Source organism: Dipodomys ordii, unplaced genomic scaffold (assembly GCF_000151885.1).
Source record: "Dipodomys ordii isolate 6190 unplaced genomic scaffold, Dord_2.0 Scaffold97, whole genome shotgun sequence".
In the NCBI taxonomy this organism is placed as follows: Eukaryota; Metazoa; Chordata; class Mammalia; order Rodentia; family Heteromyidae; genus Dipodomys; species Dipodomys ordii.
The window spans coordinates 5956645-5974578 of NW_012267313.1; the positions used below are offsets into that span (position 1 = coordinate 5956645).

Below are 17934 nucleotides of genomic sequence, written 5' to 3' on the forward strand. Positions count from 1 at the left end.
GTGTAAGCCTCTATGTATAGTTTTTAATCTGTCATCAATGACACATTGAGGTACACTGAGTTATTTAGTTTGTATCTCTTCCCTTGCATCTGTCTATTAGGACCAAAATGTCATCATAGGGTAGAGAGAAAAGAGATAAACTTGGGTACTGGGAACTTTTATCTGTTTCAGTGTTTCTGACTCTCTGAGTAGACAGAAGTTCTTAACAGAACACCTAAGATGCCCCTAGGCTATTTCCAGCATCCCTGCAGCTTTATTTCTTCTCACTGTGGGAACAAGTGGATTCTATGCCAACCATTAATCACCTACTATTGTTCCTTTTGCTCATTTCATTTCATGTAACACATCATGCCATTTCTGCTGGAATCTCTTTCTCCAAATCTCTTTCTGGACATGGTCCCAACCGCAGCAGGTCATGCGTGAGTTTGGGAGACAGAAGCGGAGCTGCAGCCATCATTCCAGGTGTTGGGAGGTCAACAGCGTGTCAGCTTATCTTCCTAACTGCAGGCTGTGCTGCAGCAATGCTCCCAGGTTTACCATGCCATGGATGGCAAGGGAGTAGCTGGCCTGCCACCATAGACTTTTCTACTAGTTCCAGTTTTGCAGTCCCACTCCATTGGGAAGACGTGGCTGAATCAACGCGTTCCTGAAACTAGCTCCAGGAAAACAGCTTCATGGTTCCTTCCTCTGAAGCTCCTTTCCCCCGACGTCATCTCAGTTCTAATATACACTCTCCTGCCTGTACTGAACCCAATGACACATTCCTTTGACCTAAACTGTGGGTCATCTTCATGAACCCCAACTCAGTTTAAATTTTCCTCCCCCATGTGCTCAGCACTTCCTGTATCTGCCTCTGTCATAACACCTATTACGCTTCATTGTCATCGACCACCTGTGGTCTCTCTTATTAGGCCATAGCTCCTTGAGTCTGAGGTTCGAGTGTTTTTTTTTTTAATTTCTGGATCACAAGCACTTTAAGCAGCATGGAGAACACAGTAAGTGTTCAGTAAATGTTACTAGCCTGAATGGCTCTTTTATGTTTTCATGTTGACTTGATGGTTGGTCAGCTTTTGAGGGAGGGTCTCTTGATGTAGCCCAGGTTAGTATAGCTTCCAAAGTGCTGGGATTACAGGTATGCACCACCATACCTAGATGAGTGGCTTATGATACAGAGCCAATGTACTATGACAGTTACTCTTGCCACAGTGGGTACTATACTCAGCCTAGATAACTTCCCCTTAGACTAATCTAAAAGAAGCATGAATACCTGTGTTGAGAAACCATTCAGCTACTGTTTACAAGCATCCTTACAAGTTGTAAAGTGATTTTTATTGCTGCAGAACCTTCAACTTACTCCTTTGTTTTCTTCTATTTAGCTCTGCTCCTAGTGAATGAAAGAAAATGCTGGTATACAAGAAATACTGCCCAGTGGCCTCAGGTCCCAATTCCTTCTCATGGTTACAGATTGTGCATTACTTTGAGGATCAAATAAGAGAATGAAGGATGAACAGAAGAGGTGAAGGAAAGTAAATATAGGCAAAAATACTTTATGTGCATATATGAAATGAACAATGAAGCTTGGTGAAGTTGCTCATCCCTTTTATTCTTTGTTTTAAAGAATCACTTGGTCTCTTCTTTGAGCTTTAGGTGCAAAGAAGAATTGAAATCTTCCACAGAATGGAATGACTGCAAACAAAAAAGAACTGAATAGCATCTCAATGCACAATTTTTATTTCAAACACAACTAAGTAACACTAATAGTAGTATAGTGAATCTTTTAAGTACCTAAAAATACTATGTTCAAATTGTTAAATTACAAATCTTGATCTCTGGAAGCTAAAATGGTCATCTAAGCACTTAGGTCAAGAGAGTCTTAGAGAATGCCCTGCTGAATAGATGTCTTATTAAAAGTGTTTCAGAATAATGAGTTTCCCAGTAGATACTGAGGCAAGAGGAAATCCCAAAAGCAAACATGTTCATGAAAGATGCTCTTAGGAACTATGTACATAAACCCTAGAGACTAGAAGATAAGTCCAATGCAGAGGTGTGATATCACTTAGCTAGGTCAGAGAATAAAAAGTTTATTGAATAAAAAAACAAAATAAAATAAGAAGTTTTTCTGATCTTAAAACAAAAATTATGAGTTATTTAAGGTTATATGAGACAAAATTAGGTGAAAAATAAGTTTATGGGGTAAGAGGAAAAAAGAAAGACACAAATAAATGGGAAAAAAAAAGATTTATTGTGGTAAGAAATAATGCCCTAAATCTCTGGGACAAAGGACTTTACTTTTATTTATTGTTTTTTATCTTGTTGGTTATGGAGCTTGAACCAGGGCCTGGGCAGTTTCAACACTCTATCACTTTGAGCCACAGCTCTACTTCCTATTTTCTGACAATTAATTGGAGATAAGAGTCTCACTGACTTTCTGCTTTGAACTAAGATCCTTATATCTTAGCTTCCTGAGTAGCTTGGATTACAGGTGTGAGCTACCAGCACTCAGCTGACCTTAGTTTTATGAAGTCCAATCTTGGTGAACAATTTGTATGTGTATATATACAAGTGAGTACACATACCACACCATACACAAAAACACACAACATAGAAACATCCCCTGTATGTAAACTGGTGTGTATGTATCATATCCAAGTGTGCTGAGAAAAACATTTTCCTAAACTCTGATTTCTTATTTAACAGCAGATCAATTTTACCAACTATCCACATACTTTACTTTCATTCTTTTTCTTTTTTATTAATTTTTTATTGTGAAAATATCATATAGAGGGGTTACAATTACATGAGCAAGGTAATGACTACATTTCTTATCAAGCATTGTTGCCTCCTCCTTTGTTTCCCTTCCCATCCCTGCCCTCCCATCTCCTCCCCTCGCACCCCAAAGTTGTAAAGTTCATTTTTTGACATAATGTCTTGTACATCTCATTGTTACAATGTATCCCTATTTAAATGACTTGTTTTTTCCCTTCCCCTCCACAAATTATACCAACATCTAATACAATGAAAACAGGGGTTATACCATGGGGTAGGGACATACAAAGCAAAAGAAAAATCACCTTATAAATATGTTAGAAACAATAGCAAGAAAGAAAAACCATTTGAGTTCTTATCTTGGGGTTCATTTCATCTAACATCAACTTATCTAAACTTTTCCGCTTGTCTCAGACATATACTAGTTATTGCAAATAAAGAAAACCATGGGACCTATGTTTCTTTGGGCCTGGCTTACTTCACTTAATATAATTTTTTCCAAGTTCCATTTCCTAACAAATGGGGCAATGTCATTCCATCTGATGGGAGCATAGAATTCCATTGTGTATATATACCACACAACTGCCCAATAAATAAGTGGGCTAAAGACTTACAGAGAAACTTCTCTGAAGAAGAAAGAAGGATGGCCAATAGACACATGAGAAATGCTCAGCCTCTCTAGCCATAAAAGAAATGCAAATCAAAACAACATTGAGATACCACCTCACCCCAGTCAGAATGGCTAAAATCAAGAACTCTAACAACAACAGATGCTGGAGGGGATGTGGACAGAAAGGAACCCTACTGCATTGTTGATGGGAGTGTAAACTTGTTCAACCACTTTAGAAAGCAGTATGGAGGTTCCTCAAAAGACTCCATATAGAGCTCCCCTATGACCCAGCAATCCCACTTTTAGGCATTTACCCAAATGATCACAAACAAGACCATACTAAAGCTACTAGCACAACTATGTTTATTGCAGCATTATTTACCATAGCTAAGATATGGAACCAACCCAGATGCCCCTCAGTAGATGAATGGATAGAGAAAATGTGGTATACATACTTTCTTTCTAAAAACAGGTTTGAGTCAGAACCAGAAAAGGTTGACATTACTACAGCTACCTGCTATCTTCTCTCCCTGTCACCCACATGCTCCATTACAGTCTTTCCATATGCTCAAGTTCTCTCTCACTGCCATGAAAGTCAAGAATACTCTCAAGTGATTCAGATAAACTCAGATGTCTTCCTTGGCTGTCAGTGATTTTGGAAACTGAAGTGTGTCTTCTCTGATCTCAAGAAGTCAAGAGAGAAATGTCCTGTCTAATTTAAGCTAATGGAGTAAGATTCAGCAGCCAGAAACATCAATCTCTTTTTTTAAAAAAAAAAGAGCTTAGTATTTATTTATTGGAGATACCAGTCCTAGAAGCTCGGGAATAAACTACTTTGGTAGCAGGAAAACTCGATTTATACTTGTTTTGGAGGTACCTGTTGTGGTATCTGAAGTGGAATTTGCTCATTAAATCATGCTATGCTTACATTTTAAAGGGGAAAAAAACAACATCCAAGATTTCCTGTTTGGAAGAACAATGGTAGCAAACATGGAGCCTTCCCTAAGGATGTGAAGGAAACAGGCTGAAGGTGGACGAGTCTGGGCGGAATATCTTCCCTGTCACTAACATCCACAATGCCTTGCGAAACCATGGATAGAACATGCCATATATAATGGGATTGAAAGTAGAATTTAAATAGCCCAGCCAGAGGAAGACATTATACAAATCTTCAGTGGTTGAAAAATTAATGAAAGGGTCTGTGATGGTAAGGATAAAAAAAGGCATCCAACACAACACAAACACTCCCATCACTATGCTTAAAGTCTTGGTGGCCTTGCTTTCTTTCTTAGATGTTGCCTTCATGTTGCTTTCTGAGCCAACTTGTTTCATCTTAGGACCTGCACCAATTTGTTTAGCATGCTTCCTGGCTACTGTGAAAATATGTATGTAAATCCCGACCATCACTGTCCCAGGGAGAAAGAAAGCTATGAAGGAAGCCAATACTCCCCAGAGTTTGTTAAATATCAATACACACAAGCCAGTGCAGTCAATGGCTGTGACAAAATCTTCTGCACCAATAATGTTTAATTCTGAGAATACCAAGCCAAAGGCAAAGAAGATGGGAATGGACCAACTGATCAAGAGGAAGAATACTATCACAGGGATGGTCATCTTCGTGACATAGTGCAAAGGGTCGCAGACTGCATAGTAGCGGTCAACTGAGATGAAGCAGAGGTGGAAAATGGAGGTGGTGCAGAGCATGATGTCACAGCAGCTGTGGACTTTGCAAAAGAGATCTCCAAAGTACCAGCAGGACTCAATGGACCTGATCATACTGAAAGGCATGACCACGCAGCTCAGCAGGAAGTCCGTGGTGGCCATAGAGAGGATCAAAAAGTTGGTGGGGGAGTGGAGCTGCTTGAAGTGGGCGATGGAAATGATCACAACCAGATTGCCCAGCATAGTCATGACTATTGCACAGATCATGATGACATACATGGCACAGACAACGGGCATGGACCTCTCCTTGCGGAGACATGAACTGTTGACCAAGGCAAAGCAAAATTGTGCTTCGGGGGGATTCCAAAAGTCAGGTGAATTCATCGTGTTTGTCCTATGTCTTTTTCAGAAGTGCTGTGTTTCTTCCCTTTCTGTGAAAGAACAAAAATGATGTTTAAAAAAATTGCAGAGGTGGGGGGGGTGGGGGTGAGGCTGGGAAGGGATGTGAAGGGTAAACAAAGGAGGAGGCTGCAATGCTTGATAAGAAATGTACGCATTAACCTGCCCATGTAATTGTAACCCCTCTGTACAGTGTGTTCACAAAAAATTAAAAATTTTAAAAAAATGAAAGAAAAAAATTGCAGAGCTCACGACACTATGTGGAGAACAAACTTTACAAGTTGGGGGGAGGGAGGAGTTGGGGAGGTGGAGAGGGAAGAGACAGTTGGGGAAAAACAAAGGAGGGGGTAACAATGCTCCATAGGCAATGGACTCGTTACCTTATTCATGTAACTGTAACCACTCTGTACAGTAACTTTACAAGAAAAAAAGTATATATGTATATATTATATATATATGAAATTGCAGAGCAATTACCCACAGAAGTCCAGCTAAAATGCATTGCCAGTGCAAGGTTGAACTCCATACTGATCACACCATGGTCATAAGGATCACCTAGGGTTCTTTTGAAAACACAGATTCTTGATTGGGGAGGAGAGGCAGGGGAACAGTGTCTGACAAACTGTATTTCTCTCAAGCTCTCACTAAAGATCAAATCTGTTCATCCCAGCACATTTGAGCAAGAGGGTCTAAAGAAAACTTCAAAGATATTCAGTCAATCAATATCCAAGTAGCACAGGTGGATGCTTGTTCTAGATATACTAATCTGAAGTCCAGATTGTAGATTCCTAATCCATATATGGCCCTGGGATTCTTTATTGTCTCTCTTAACTAATTTTTTAAATACAAGCCCCCTTAGGAATGACAGAGCTGTAGAACTAATATTTAATGCTGAACTTAAATAGTAATTGAAGATTGTGGCAAGCTTCTCTGTGAGAAATTGCACATATGACTCCTTGTATATCGTTGATTAATAAAGCATTTTCTTTCCACTGTGAAAATGATAGTTTTTATAATTTAGAGCAGTGTTATGGCAAACTGAAGACATGCTAATAATTATAAAATTATGTGCGAGTAATGTCCAAAACAGGATAATAACTCAAATGATGGATTCTCTACCTTTCATGAGTTGTCTCCTTTCATTTAGCAGTTGCATTCATGAATTTAAATGCAATAAATTGAGAACCCTTGGCCACCAATTTCAAGTTTTAACATTATTACAGATTTGACATATTGAAGTGCTCACTGATTGTTTAATCTATTCTTTTGTATACTTCATGCTGTCACCTTTGTAATAGCAAAATAATGCCACTGATTTATAGTGTGACATGGGTTAGATTTGGTTTTCTAGTGTTAAATCTGTTTGTGTGATTCTAATGGCCAATGGCAAGCATTTGTGAGCTCTAGGGCCAGGACACAGAGATGGATGTTGGCCCAAGACTAGAATAAAACTCACTGACCTATTGGGGAAATGAACTCACAAACGCATTCTCACCAGACTGACATAAAAAAGATAATAACGAAAATACAAATACAATATCTCAGCCACTATTTATGCCAGTCTGTTCTTTGAAATCTTAATATCATAGCCTATTTTATTTGCTTTAGATATAATAATTTCTCAGATTGGTATCCTTATTAATTTTTAAGTATATCACCAAATATTATGCAATGAAGTTGAACTTGAGAAATTAAGCCATAGGGAAGTAAACTGTAAAGATAAAGATTTATGCAGCTTCTTTATGAAGTGGACTCTCAATATGTAATATTGTATGTAAGTACAGTATGTAAGTACAGAATATGTAAGTATACCTTACTTGGTTAGTTATCACTTCCTATGCTCTAAGAGACTGGAAGAATGAAACCCTAAACACCTAATTATCTATTTAATAAATCAACTGTAATTCATCATCTTTTTTACTTTTGTGATTTAGATAATACATTAATTTTTTTCTAGTCCTCTAAAATATTTTTAAAGATAACCACATTTCCACAGATTGTTTAAGCTTTAGCCACTATGCACTGTTAGAAATTGTGCTCTCCTATGGGGCTGAGAAGGTGGCTCAGTGGTAGAGTGCTTGCCTTGCATGCATGAGACCCTGGGTTCAATTCCTCAGCACCACATAAGCAAAAAGAAAAAAGCTGGAAGTGGTGCTGTGGCTCAAGTGGTAGAGCACTAGCCTTGAGCTGAGAGCTGAGGGACAGCGCCCAGGCCCAGAGTTCAGGCCCCACGACCGGACCCCCCCCCCAAAAAAAAAAAGAAAAGAAAAGAAATTGTGCTCTCCTAAACAAAAATGGGACACTTTGAAAATACTTTATTGGGTAGCTATTGAAGTTTAAATTCCTATTTGAAAGCCTAATTCCTCAAAGAATTGATTAATGATATAATTTAACTTCTTGGGTTGTAGAGTGAAATGATGTGTGTGTGTGTGTGTGTGTGTGTGTGTGTGTGTGTGTGTGTGTGTGTGTGTGTGTGTGTGTGTGTGTGTGTGCTACAGAGGAAATAGGGCCAGTATATGCTAAGTGTTCCCTGGTCTCTACCACTGAGCAATATCCCAAGCCCTCATTTTTCTTTTAGAATCACTTCTAAAACTGGATTCTCTCATGTTTCTGTTGCATAGTTACATTTATTAAGAAAATATTTAAACAGCAAAGAATTAAGTAAGGCAAGATAACAGTAACACATACATATTTATTTTTAAATTATTACATGGGTGAATAGTTAACACAACATCAAAGATAGGATTTAAAACCTGATTTTAAGCCTTTGGTCAAAACTTATACAAACAAGTAATCAAATGAAAGGCTAACTGCTGACCTGCTACTTTGTTGAAGGGAATTGTTAAGACAGTAAGTGGAGTTGTGGTTTTGATATTTTAATAGTTGGCAGGATAGAGATCTCTTTTCTTTGAGAACTGTCTACAGAAAAGAGTTGTGCCGTAATTAGTTGAATAAAATAAAATATGGTGGAATCTTGTACGGCATTTCACTTTCATCAAAGGACAGTTTTGCCTTTCTCCCTCTTTATGAATAGCATTTCCCCAATCATCAGCAGAAAAGGACTACATGAATTTCAGTATTGGGCAGTCACTTAGGAAAATGCAGGAAATTATTAATGACTTCTACAGTGGATATTTGCCTCCTTAAGTGAGAAGCAGACACGAGAACTCTGGGATCACCCAGAATGGGCATTTTAATGATGCAAAATATCCTCGGAATTCCAAAGGAAAAGAAACAACAAAGGAGTAACAGAATAATTTTCTTCTGTGTTGAGTATTAAAAGATATTAGTGCATATGCATTTTCCTCAAACAGAATCAGAATATTCAACTACTCAATAATTCATTTATAAAAAGATAACAAATAATAATTCATTGATGCATACATAGAAAGCAGAAGACACATCACACCTACTTTATCAGGCATAATTTTTCTTTGCTTACTGGTCACATAACTGAATACTCTACTTGGGGACTAATTGGGCAAAAATAATGATTTTTTTATCTTGCTTTGATGTGTCTTACCCATACAGTAGTTTGTTAGGTATGGAAGATTATTTATGAATTATCTGTAGGAGAGCTCTATCTGTTACAGGTCTTCCAGTCATTGTCTTTTTACAAACTCAGTAATTTTTTTTTAAAAATCTGTATTTCTTGTTATAGACATATTCTAGTGTTGTTTTATTCTATGTGCAAAAAAAAATCTAGCCCCCAAAATTACAATATTTTTTCCTTCCCTGAGATAGTCTCCTGTGGTTTGTGGGAATTTGTTTTCCCAATTAGGCAATTTAGAGTTAACTTACCTGGTGTGCCAGGGCTCTAACCAGACAAGTAAACATTATGATCACTGGTCTCCAGCTCCACCAGCATCTCCTTCTAGACACTCAGGTCACGCTCCTGGAAGGGTCTCTGAATAGGCTGGGCAGTGCACATTTAAGTACGAAGTAAAGCCTCTTGAGGCTGCTGCCCCAGGTCTTGCTCTAGACAGGTTTGTCTTTCCACACCATTTGGTGTAGTGCCAACATGAGACACAGAAGGTCACCAGAGAACTGACTCCAGAGAGGAAATCAGCTCGGTGCTCTCACTGCTACGACCTCTGAGAGACAGCATGACTAACCTCACACAGGCCAGAAGTGGAGAAAAAGGAAAAACAGAGGGAAAGGAGAAGTGGAGGGAGGAGAGGGGAAGGAGAAAACATAGTCCAAACCCAACAAATGTTCACTCTACTTATTAGCATAAGCTAGTTAATATTTTCAACCCGTGAGTTCTTAAAGCCCTGTACAAAGAAGGAATACTCCCCCACACCGTAGTTCTTTATCATCTTCCCAAATAAAAGACTTGACCCAAACACAAATTTTAAAAATGTCTCAAAATATACACATGAAGCTGGGCATATGTGTCCCAGCACTCAGGAGAGTTGGGCAGTATTTTTACGTGAGCTCAGTAGTTAGAGACATGTTCCAACAATATACCAACACCTTGTCTCTTAAAAAAAAAAGGAAAAGCAGATGAGTGGTTGGGGCTGTGGCTCAGTGGTAGAACCCGCACCCAGTATGTGTATGCCTGGGTTCAATCCTCAGCTTTTCCCCAACAAAATTGATGGAAATTGACAACTTCCAACAGTTCTTTTTAGCTCCTCGGTCTCTCAAATAGCAAATATTGTTATTTTTGTATTAATTCTTTTGCCAAAAGAGTGACTTCTTATTTCTTTTTTGTACATTTTTTATTATAAAAATACTGTACAGAGGGGTTACAGTTACATGAGCAAGGTAATGAGTACATTTCCTATTGAGCATTGTTGCCTCCTCTTTTGTTTTTCCCTTACCATCCCTTTCCTCCCACCTCCATTATTTCTTTTTTTTAAATTGTGAAAATACTGTACAGAGGGGTTACAATTACATGGGCAAGATAATGAGTACATTTCTTATCAAGCATTGTAGCCTCCTCCTTTGTTTACCCTTCCCATCCCATCCCCTCCCCGCCCCCCTATCCAACCCTCCTCCCCCACCACCAAAGTTGTAAAGTTCGTTTTCGACATAACTACTTGTATGTCTCCTTGTTGCAATGGGTCCACCTGTATCCCTAGTTAAACGATTTGTTTTTGCCCTTCCTCTCCACAAATTATAACATCAAATACTAGCATACAAACATACACATACACACCACCACCACCACCACCACCATCATCATCATCATCATTTTGTGTGACTTTTAAGTTGAAAGGCACAAAAGTTTGTTAAGCTGTAAATTTAACAGCTTATGATAGTAAATGGCATTATAATTTTCAATATTTTTTAAATTCATCATATTTCAAATAAGTCATGGACAGGTTATTTAAGGATGGAGAAAGTTATAGTAATCTGAAAAATGATCAAAAGAAAATCAAATTTTCATAATTTGAAAAGTGCAAATACAATATGAAAAAATAAATTAGGGTATAACTGGCAGCTAAAAGTCATAAGTTACTAAATTCACAAATAGAATAAGTTCTAAGCTAAACAACATTTGTAAGTTATAAAATAATAAAAGTCAAATAACATTGTAAGGATGAGCAAGGTCCACTTTTTTTTTTTTTTTGGTCAGTTGTGGGGCCTGAACTCTGGGCCTGGGTGCTGTCCCTCAGCTCTTCAGCTCAAGGTTAGCACTCTACCACTTGAGCCACAGTGCTTCACTGGCTTTTTCTGCTTACATGGTGCTGAGGAATCGAACCCAGGACCTCATGCATGCAAGGCAAGCATCTTCCCAGCCCCTCCATAATATTTAATAAATAAAATACTACTTATTACATCCAAAATTGTCTTGAAAAATATTTTGTACACACATGGGGAATGTCAAAAGTTTCAAAAAAAACTTATCCTAAAAATGGAAAGAAATGTGCCAAATGGAGGAAGGATGAATAGCCCTATTCCAGACAAATGGCAGGTCAGGGATTTCTTCCAAGGAAGGGAGCCCAGAGGAGGTAGTAAATGTGGAAAGGCGCAGAGAGGTAAACTCAGCCTCGTACAGAGCTGGACATCTGGGGAAGCAATTTCAAAACTTGGAGTAACGAAAGGCTACGTGAGTTGGATGTAAAACAGGAACAGATGGTAGCATCCACCGGATGACTGAAGAGAGATTAATAAAAAGGCTATTTATGAAGGTCCATGTGGGCAGCTGCTAGAAAGACAACAGCCAGAAACAGCTAAGGACCTGGGGGTAGTGATGGATGCCAGATACTGGGTGCAAGGTACCAGGTACTAGCTAGGCCAGAGTAGAGGGGGAAAACTTGTAAAAGGAATTCTGAGATGATAGCTGCTCACATTCAGGTGGCCATTTCCAGAGGAACATGGCCAGCTGTGGAGCAGGAGGGTAGAAAGGTTGCCTGGGTGGAAAATTTGATTTCGTTGACCTTCTTTCTACCTTTGGTTCTTTACAAGTGCCTCTCAATGGCAAAATGCCATGGGAAGCCCTAAGCAGCTCTTAATTTTCATTGATTTTATTGATTTTGAGATAGTGTCTCACTCTCCAATCAGATAAATGTTCATTGGGTGCTGGATGTATTGATTCCCCCCCCCCCCCAAAGATGTTGAAAGTCACTGAAGGTTATAGACCTGAGGTGACTAAAATTGCATAAACTAGCATTTATAGCAGTCTGTGGGATATAGAGTACTGGTTGCAGGGTAAAATAGTAGGGGTATCGTTTTCATTTTCAATACGCTGTTTTTTTTGTAAGGGTTTCTCATTAATGTGTTTCAGGAAACAGATTTGAAGTTTCTGAATGGGAGCTAAATATTTTTCCTGACACTATGTATTTTAGAGCCTTTCGAAACCATGGATAAAAAAAGCCATGGATGAGGGGGTTGCACGTAGAATTGAAGTACCCGAGCCATACCAAAAGATCAAGTACTGTGATAGGAGTGGAGTAATCTAAATATGGGTCAATCAAAACTGCAAGAAAACAGGGCAACCAGCAAGCTAGAAACACCCCCATGACTATGCCCAGGGTCTTCGCTGCCTTTCTGTCTTTTTTCTTAGATAAGCTTTTTCTCGCTCCCCCTTGCACGTTTTCAGGTATATTACTGATGGCTCGTGCATGGCGTTTGGAAACAATAAAAATTCTGCCATAAATGCCAACCATGATTGAGCCAGGAGTAAAGAAACAGGTGGTGAACAAGATGGTTCCCCAAAATTTGTTGAAAGTGAGCGCACAGAAATGGAAGCAAGCCACAAGAATCTCATAGCCCCGCATCCCAGACACGTTGGCCTCCGACAGAACCAAACCAAAAGAAAACAGAGCTGGGGCAGACCAGCAGAACACCAGCAGCCGCTTGATGGTGGAGGCCGTCATGGTGGTGGTGTAGTGTAAGGGGTAACACACAGCATAAAAACGATCAACCGCAATGGAGCACAGGTGGAAAATGGAAGTGAGACTTAGCATCATGTCAAAGCTTGCATGGAATTTACAAAAGCCATCCCCAAAGTACCAGCAGCTCTCCACAGATCGCACCATGCTGTAGGGCATAATGACAAAACCCAGCAGGAAGTCCGTGGTCGCCATGGACAGAATCAGGAAGTTGGTGGGAGAGTGGAGTTGTTTGAAGTGTGAAATGGAAATCATGATAACCAGGTTTCCAAAGATGGTGATAACCATGGCTCCGGACATCAGCAAGTACATGATCACTCGGACGTGGAAAGAGCGATTGGTGGGAGGGCAGGATTTATTTTCAAATTGGGGGCAGCTGGATAGGTCTTCAGGAATATAAGGCAGATCCATGGAGCTTTTAGCACCTCCAGCTCCTTCCCAGGAAGAACAAGCCGATGTTTCCTTCTTAAGGTGATTTCAGTCAATGTCTGTTCCTAATAGTACAATAGAGTTCAAAGTCATCTGTTGGTGACTCACACCGATTGTAATTTATTTAAATATTTATCTTCTGGATTTGCTTTCTCAGTTACTGCCCTTAGAAAAATGAACTTTTTTCCAACTGCTTGTTCATTCCCGTGTTGCTCTATTTTAGTCTACTATGGCCAACCATGCATTCATTCAAATTGAGCTTATCTGTTGAGTGCTCTAGTCCTGTAATGGGGGTTTTCTACAGTTTTGGGGTGCCTTTCATCCTGAGCACTTTCCTAGAAATTGAATGATAAGAAAACATCTCTTTTATCCTAAAAATACCTCATATACAAAGTCAATGTCACAAAGGTTTTGGGCATGTGTTCTTGTTTCAAAAATGTGTGAAAAGTTTTCAGACATTTTTTAGTAACTGGAAATTGTATATAGTTGTTAAAATATATCATACTTTCAACAGGGTTAATAAACGTGATGGACATTCAATACTAGAAAACCTACATCACATTATAAACCTAAAAGCTTAACTATGCCCCTGGGTCGATGCATGATTGTGTTTCTATTTTCCAATCTCTTTCTCTCCTCTATCCTCTCCTTCTCATTCTCTTTCTTGCTTTTTGTCAGTACTGAGATTTTAATTTACGGCTTCACAGTTGCTAGGGAAGCACATTACCACTTAAGCCATTCCCCTAGTCCTTCTCAAATTTTCAGAGGGTGTTCCCAAATTTTTTCCCAGGGGCAACATCTCTATGGCTTCCTGTGCAGCTGAGCTGAGCTGGCTCTTCTGTTGAGATGGAGTCTTCCTAACTTTATTTCCTAAACTGCCCGTGAACCACAATCCACCCAATCTTTGCCTCTGAAATGGTTGGAATTACAGGTATAAGCCACAGCATTTCTACTCTCTTGTATGAGCATTATGATTTACCTGAGGTTCTGACTGGCGGAAAGCCTTGTGACATGTTTCATCCCTAAGTGATCGCATTTGACATACTCTCAAGTCCCATCACTGAGATCTCCCCTCAATTACCAGAGACTGAAAGAGGATAGTAAATTTGGTAATCATTTAAACTTTCAGTAAGGTATTGCACCCTATTTACCTTGACCCCAAGGTAAATATCCTGAAGGAAAAAAAAAAACCAACTCACCAGTAGGCTTTGGGAAGGCTTGATACTGTGTCTACCACAAGCATCATGTTGGTTTAGTGGGCTACAGAAAAGTAGGTCCAATCTTGAGAAGACTGGACATAGGGATACTCTCAATCTGTGTTGGATTCTCCCAAACCAGAGGTTCAGCTTTAATGTGCATGCATCGAGTTCATCTATTTAGGTAAATTTAATTTAGGCTTCCTTTTAGAACCTCAATTAAAAAAATAAACAAAAATATGCCTTCGTTGGCCTCATGGTGTTAAGAAGCTCTTTTTATTCCTTTTGATTCCGTCATTCTTATCTGACTTGGGGTGGGTGATGAGGACCGGGGTGGAAGGATCTTGCTATAATATGTCAGAGACATGTCTGAGTCAGAGGAGGGCTTTACTTTGGAAAGTCTTAGGTAAGGAGGTAGCTGTTGGCAAGGTGACTGTTCCACATGACTCTCTAGTCATTGCCACGAGTGACTAGAACTGTTCACTCTGGAATTCTCAGCCCCTAGGTTAATATGTAGGAGACACTAGATACATAGTGTGTAATGAAAGAAAAGCCCTCACAAAACTGAAAGAGAATACTGTGTTGGAGAATGCAAGTTGAAAATTAAACATGTACTGTATCTAAGGCTGAAAATATATTTGGGATGAAAGCATATGATTATGTAGTTGAATTTGCCATGCTCTAATTACCTAATGTGAACCTGTGTGTGTGTGTGTGTGTGTGTGTGTGTGTGTGTGTGTGTGTGTGTAGCAATTCTGAGGATTGAACCCAGTGGTCTACCAGTGAGTTAATCTCAGCTTTGTCCATGTGAGTTTAATGGTCAAGGCTATAATAATATTGAAAGAAACTCACATGAGAATTATGTGCAAGTTAACATCCCATTTCTTCAGGATTAAGATGTTTCTACTATAAGGTGGTTGGATAGGAGATCACACATTTTCTATTAAGTGCACTTACTATTTAAATTCGGGCATGAAACTCAAGAAGACCAGTTTGAAATGTCTATAATGAAAGGTTTAAAATGACTTATTATATGGTACAAATTCAATTCCCTCTCCCTGCTATTATAGCTTTGAAATTAGAGTTGTTTGTTTATTGGCTCCCCCACATATAAGTCATATAATGTTGGGCAAATCTCTCACTGACTCTGGGCCTGTTTTCTTCTGTAGATTTTAGGAGTGATACAGCTCACACATTTAATTTGCTAATTAGAGATTGTTTCTGAAAAGCATAACATTCTATGAAGTCCATGGCTTTAATGAACTATATTCTGAGCTCAGAATGACTGATTTTCAGATAGACTGCTTTGTTTTGTTTTGTTTTATAAACTGTTGGTTCATTTGGAAGTGGCCTGTGTGAATATTTTAGGGTTTTGCATTTATCTTACCTCCACCACCATGAAATACAAGGATTCACTTCGTAAGAATTATGTCACGTCCCTTAATTTTGCTTTGTTAAAAATGTCTTCCATTTAATGTATGATTTGAGGTGTATAACCTCTATGAAACTGCCACGTTTTGTAACTTTAAAAATCCAAATAATAACAATTTCTCTTTTTTATGTTTCCCCTTAAATTTTAGTTTCTAGCCCTGAATGATAAGATTGGCACATCTGCAGCCACGTGTGTTTTAAAAAAAAAAAAAAAGCCAGATATGCAATGTGAGCTTACATCATGGAGCTTATTAAAGGGAATCTTTGATTTTCTGGACAAATTCATTTTGGTAGGAAACAGAGGTGGTTTCCCAATGTGCTCTAGCTACAGAATCTCATTTTCAGGGTCTTAAAATGTGAATGCAGTATAAATCATTGCTGAAAATGAAAGCTGCCCATCCATGGTTCTCACAGAGGAGACAGGAATCTGTTCAACTCTATAACTCAACAAGTAATTAAAATATCACCATGGAAACAATGCTGTTTTAGCTCTACAAGCCACTGGCTCATCTGAAGGCTTTCCTGTGGTTTTGCAAGTGAAGAAGAGTCACTTTCCAAAACAGCACCAATATTAGGACTCATTACACCCATTGCCACAGGCCAGAAAACAATGTCAATTTTTATAGAACCTATTAAAAATGAGCTTAAATTATAACCTCTCCTATTTAATTTCTATTTTTAAAGAACCTCTAACCTTCTTAGTCTGAAAGCACATTTCATACAGAGATTTGTGTTAATTTCTATTATTGAAGTAGCTAAAATAAATAACAATAGTTCATAATTTGGACTAGTATTTCATCACAATAGACTAATGAGCATATGAAGTTTAATAGAAAGCGTAAGTGAAAGCTGATATTATGTTCTTTGACATACTTTGGTTTCTGCTTAGTTCTCTAATATCTAACAAAAATCATAAGAAATATTTAAAGTTTGTAGTAGCTTGGTAAGCATGTCAGGGTTAATAAGTACAGTATATTCAACAGAGCACTGAAAACTAAGATGAATGGGGGGAAGATTCTATCAATTTCCTCATAAACTATATGAGGTAATTTGTATTTTGTAATAGCAACAAATATAAAGTAGTATGTAGCTTATAGATGATGAATTACAATCCAAAACAACTCACAGTTCAGGATAAGCCTTAGAAAGTGGCAAGAGATGCTACCTTAAAAGAATATTTTCTTCTGAAAAACAACTGGGAAAAGAAAGAAATTTTTAGGGACAGGAAATACATGCACAGTAACAGGAAAAGTAATTTCTATTTCAGGGAGCAGGAGCAATAAGAATTTTTTAAGCATCTTTATTTTCATTAGCTATAAACCATAGCTTTATTTGGAAACCAAAAGGTCTCTACTGAAAGTTAGTATCACAGAATGTGTAAGAGATGGGAAGGGACCCAGAAGAAGTGATAAACTGTATCTTCTCTTTGCCTTTTCTTAGTGTGGATTAACAGGAGTATTTGGGAAAGCACATCTTGGTCTGTGCATGGCCTGACATGGATACCATGTGAATATTTCAGCATCTAGTTGCATAGAACCTTGGTATAGCCTTTTCTGCCTTTAATCTCCATTCCCCAGCATTAAATAAAATCCAAATCTTCAGGCTCAGTTTCAGTGAACCTATCTCTCACCTCTCCTTCTCTGATAATAGCACTGGTGATTTTGGATCCATTTGATCAGCATGAAAGTCTATGGTATCAGCTGTTTATAACCCTTGCTACTCAAAGTACAGCCCGTGCACTAGACATATTGCCAGCTACTGATCAATGGGATGTTTGTTTTCTCCTTTCTCAAGAGATTTACAGGGAAAATAAGACAACATGCTTTTTTCTAAGAAAAAACGAGTGACATCAGAAACCATGCTGGGAAAGACTTTGAAATGAAAAATCTCAGCATTACTGAAATAAGTGAGCATTACTGAAATAAGTGAGTGCCTGACACTTACTAATGATGTCTTGTGTAGTCTTTGGATTTTGCAAAAATATTTTACATGCTCCTACCCAGAAATTTATATGCCTTATCACAAAATTTTGCTAGAAAATTAAGACCTTTCATGATATCATAATTATTTTCTAGTTAAGAATAAAAACTCTATGTTCCTA

At 38.4% G+C, this 17934-nt stretch overlaps 2 protein-coding genes across 2 annotated transcripts; both read right to left on the minus strand.

Moving 5' to 3' along the window:
* Positions 1–4378: 4378 nt before the first annotated feature.
* LOC105993559 (trace amine-associated receptor 4) lies at positions 4379–5422 on the minus strand. Its single transcript, XM_013026836.1, has one exon. It carries the CDS (start codon positions 5420–5422, stop codon positions 4379–4381), a length of 1044 nt encoding a protein of 347 aa, XP_012882290.1.
* Positions 5423–12156: 6734 nt separating this feature from the next.
* Positions 12157–13188, minus strand: LOC105993511 (trace amine-associated receptor 3). Its single transcript, XM_013026783.1, has one exon. It carries the CDS (start codon positions 13186–13188, stop codon positions 12157–12159), a length of 1032 nt encoding a protein of 343 aa, XP_012882237.1.
* Between the last annotated feature and the right edge of the window lie 4746 nt (positions 13189–17934).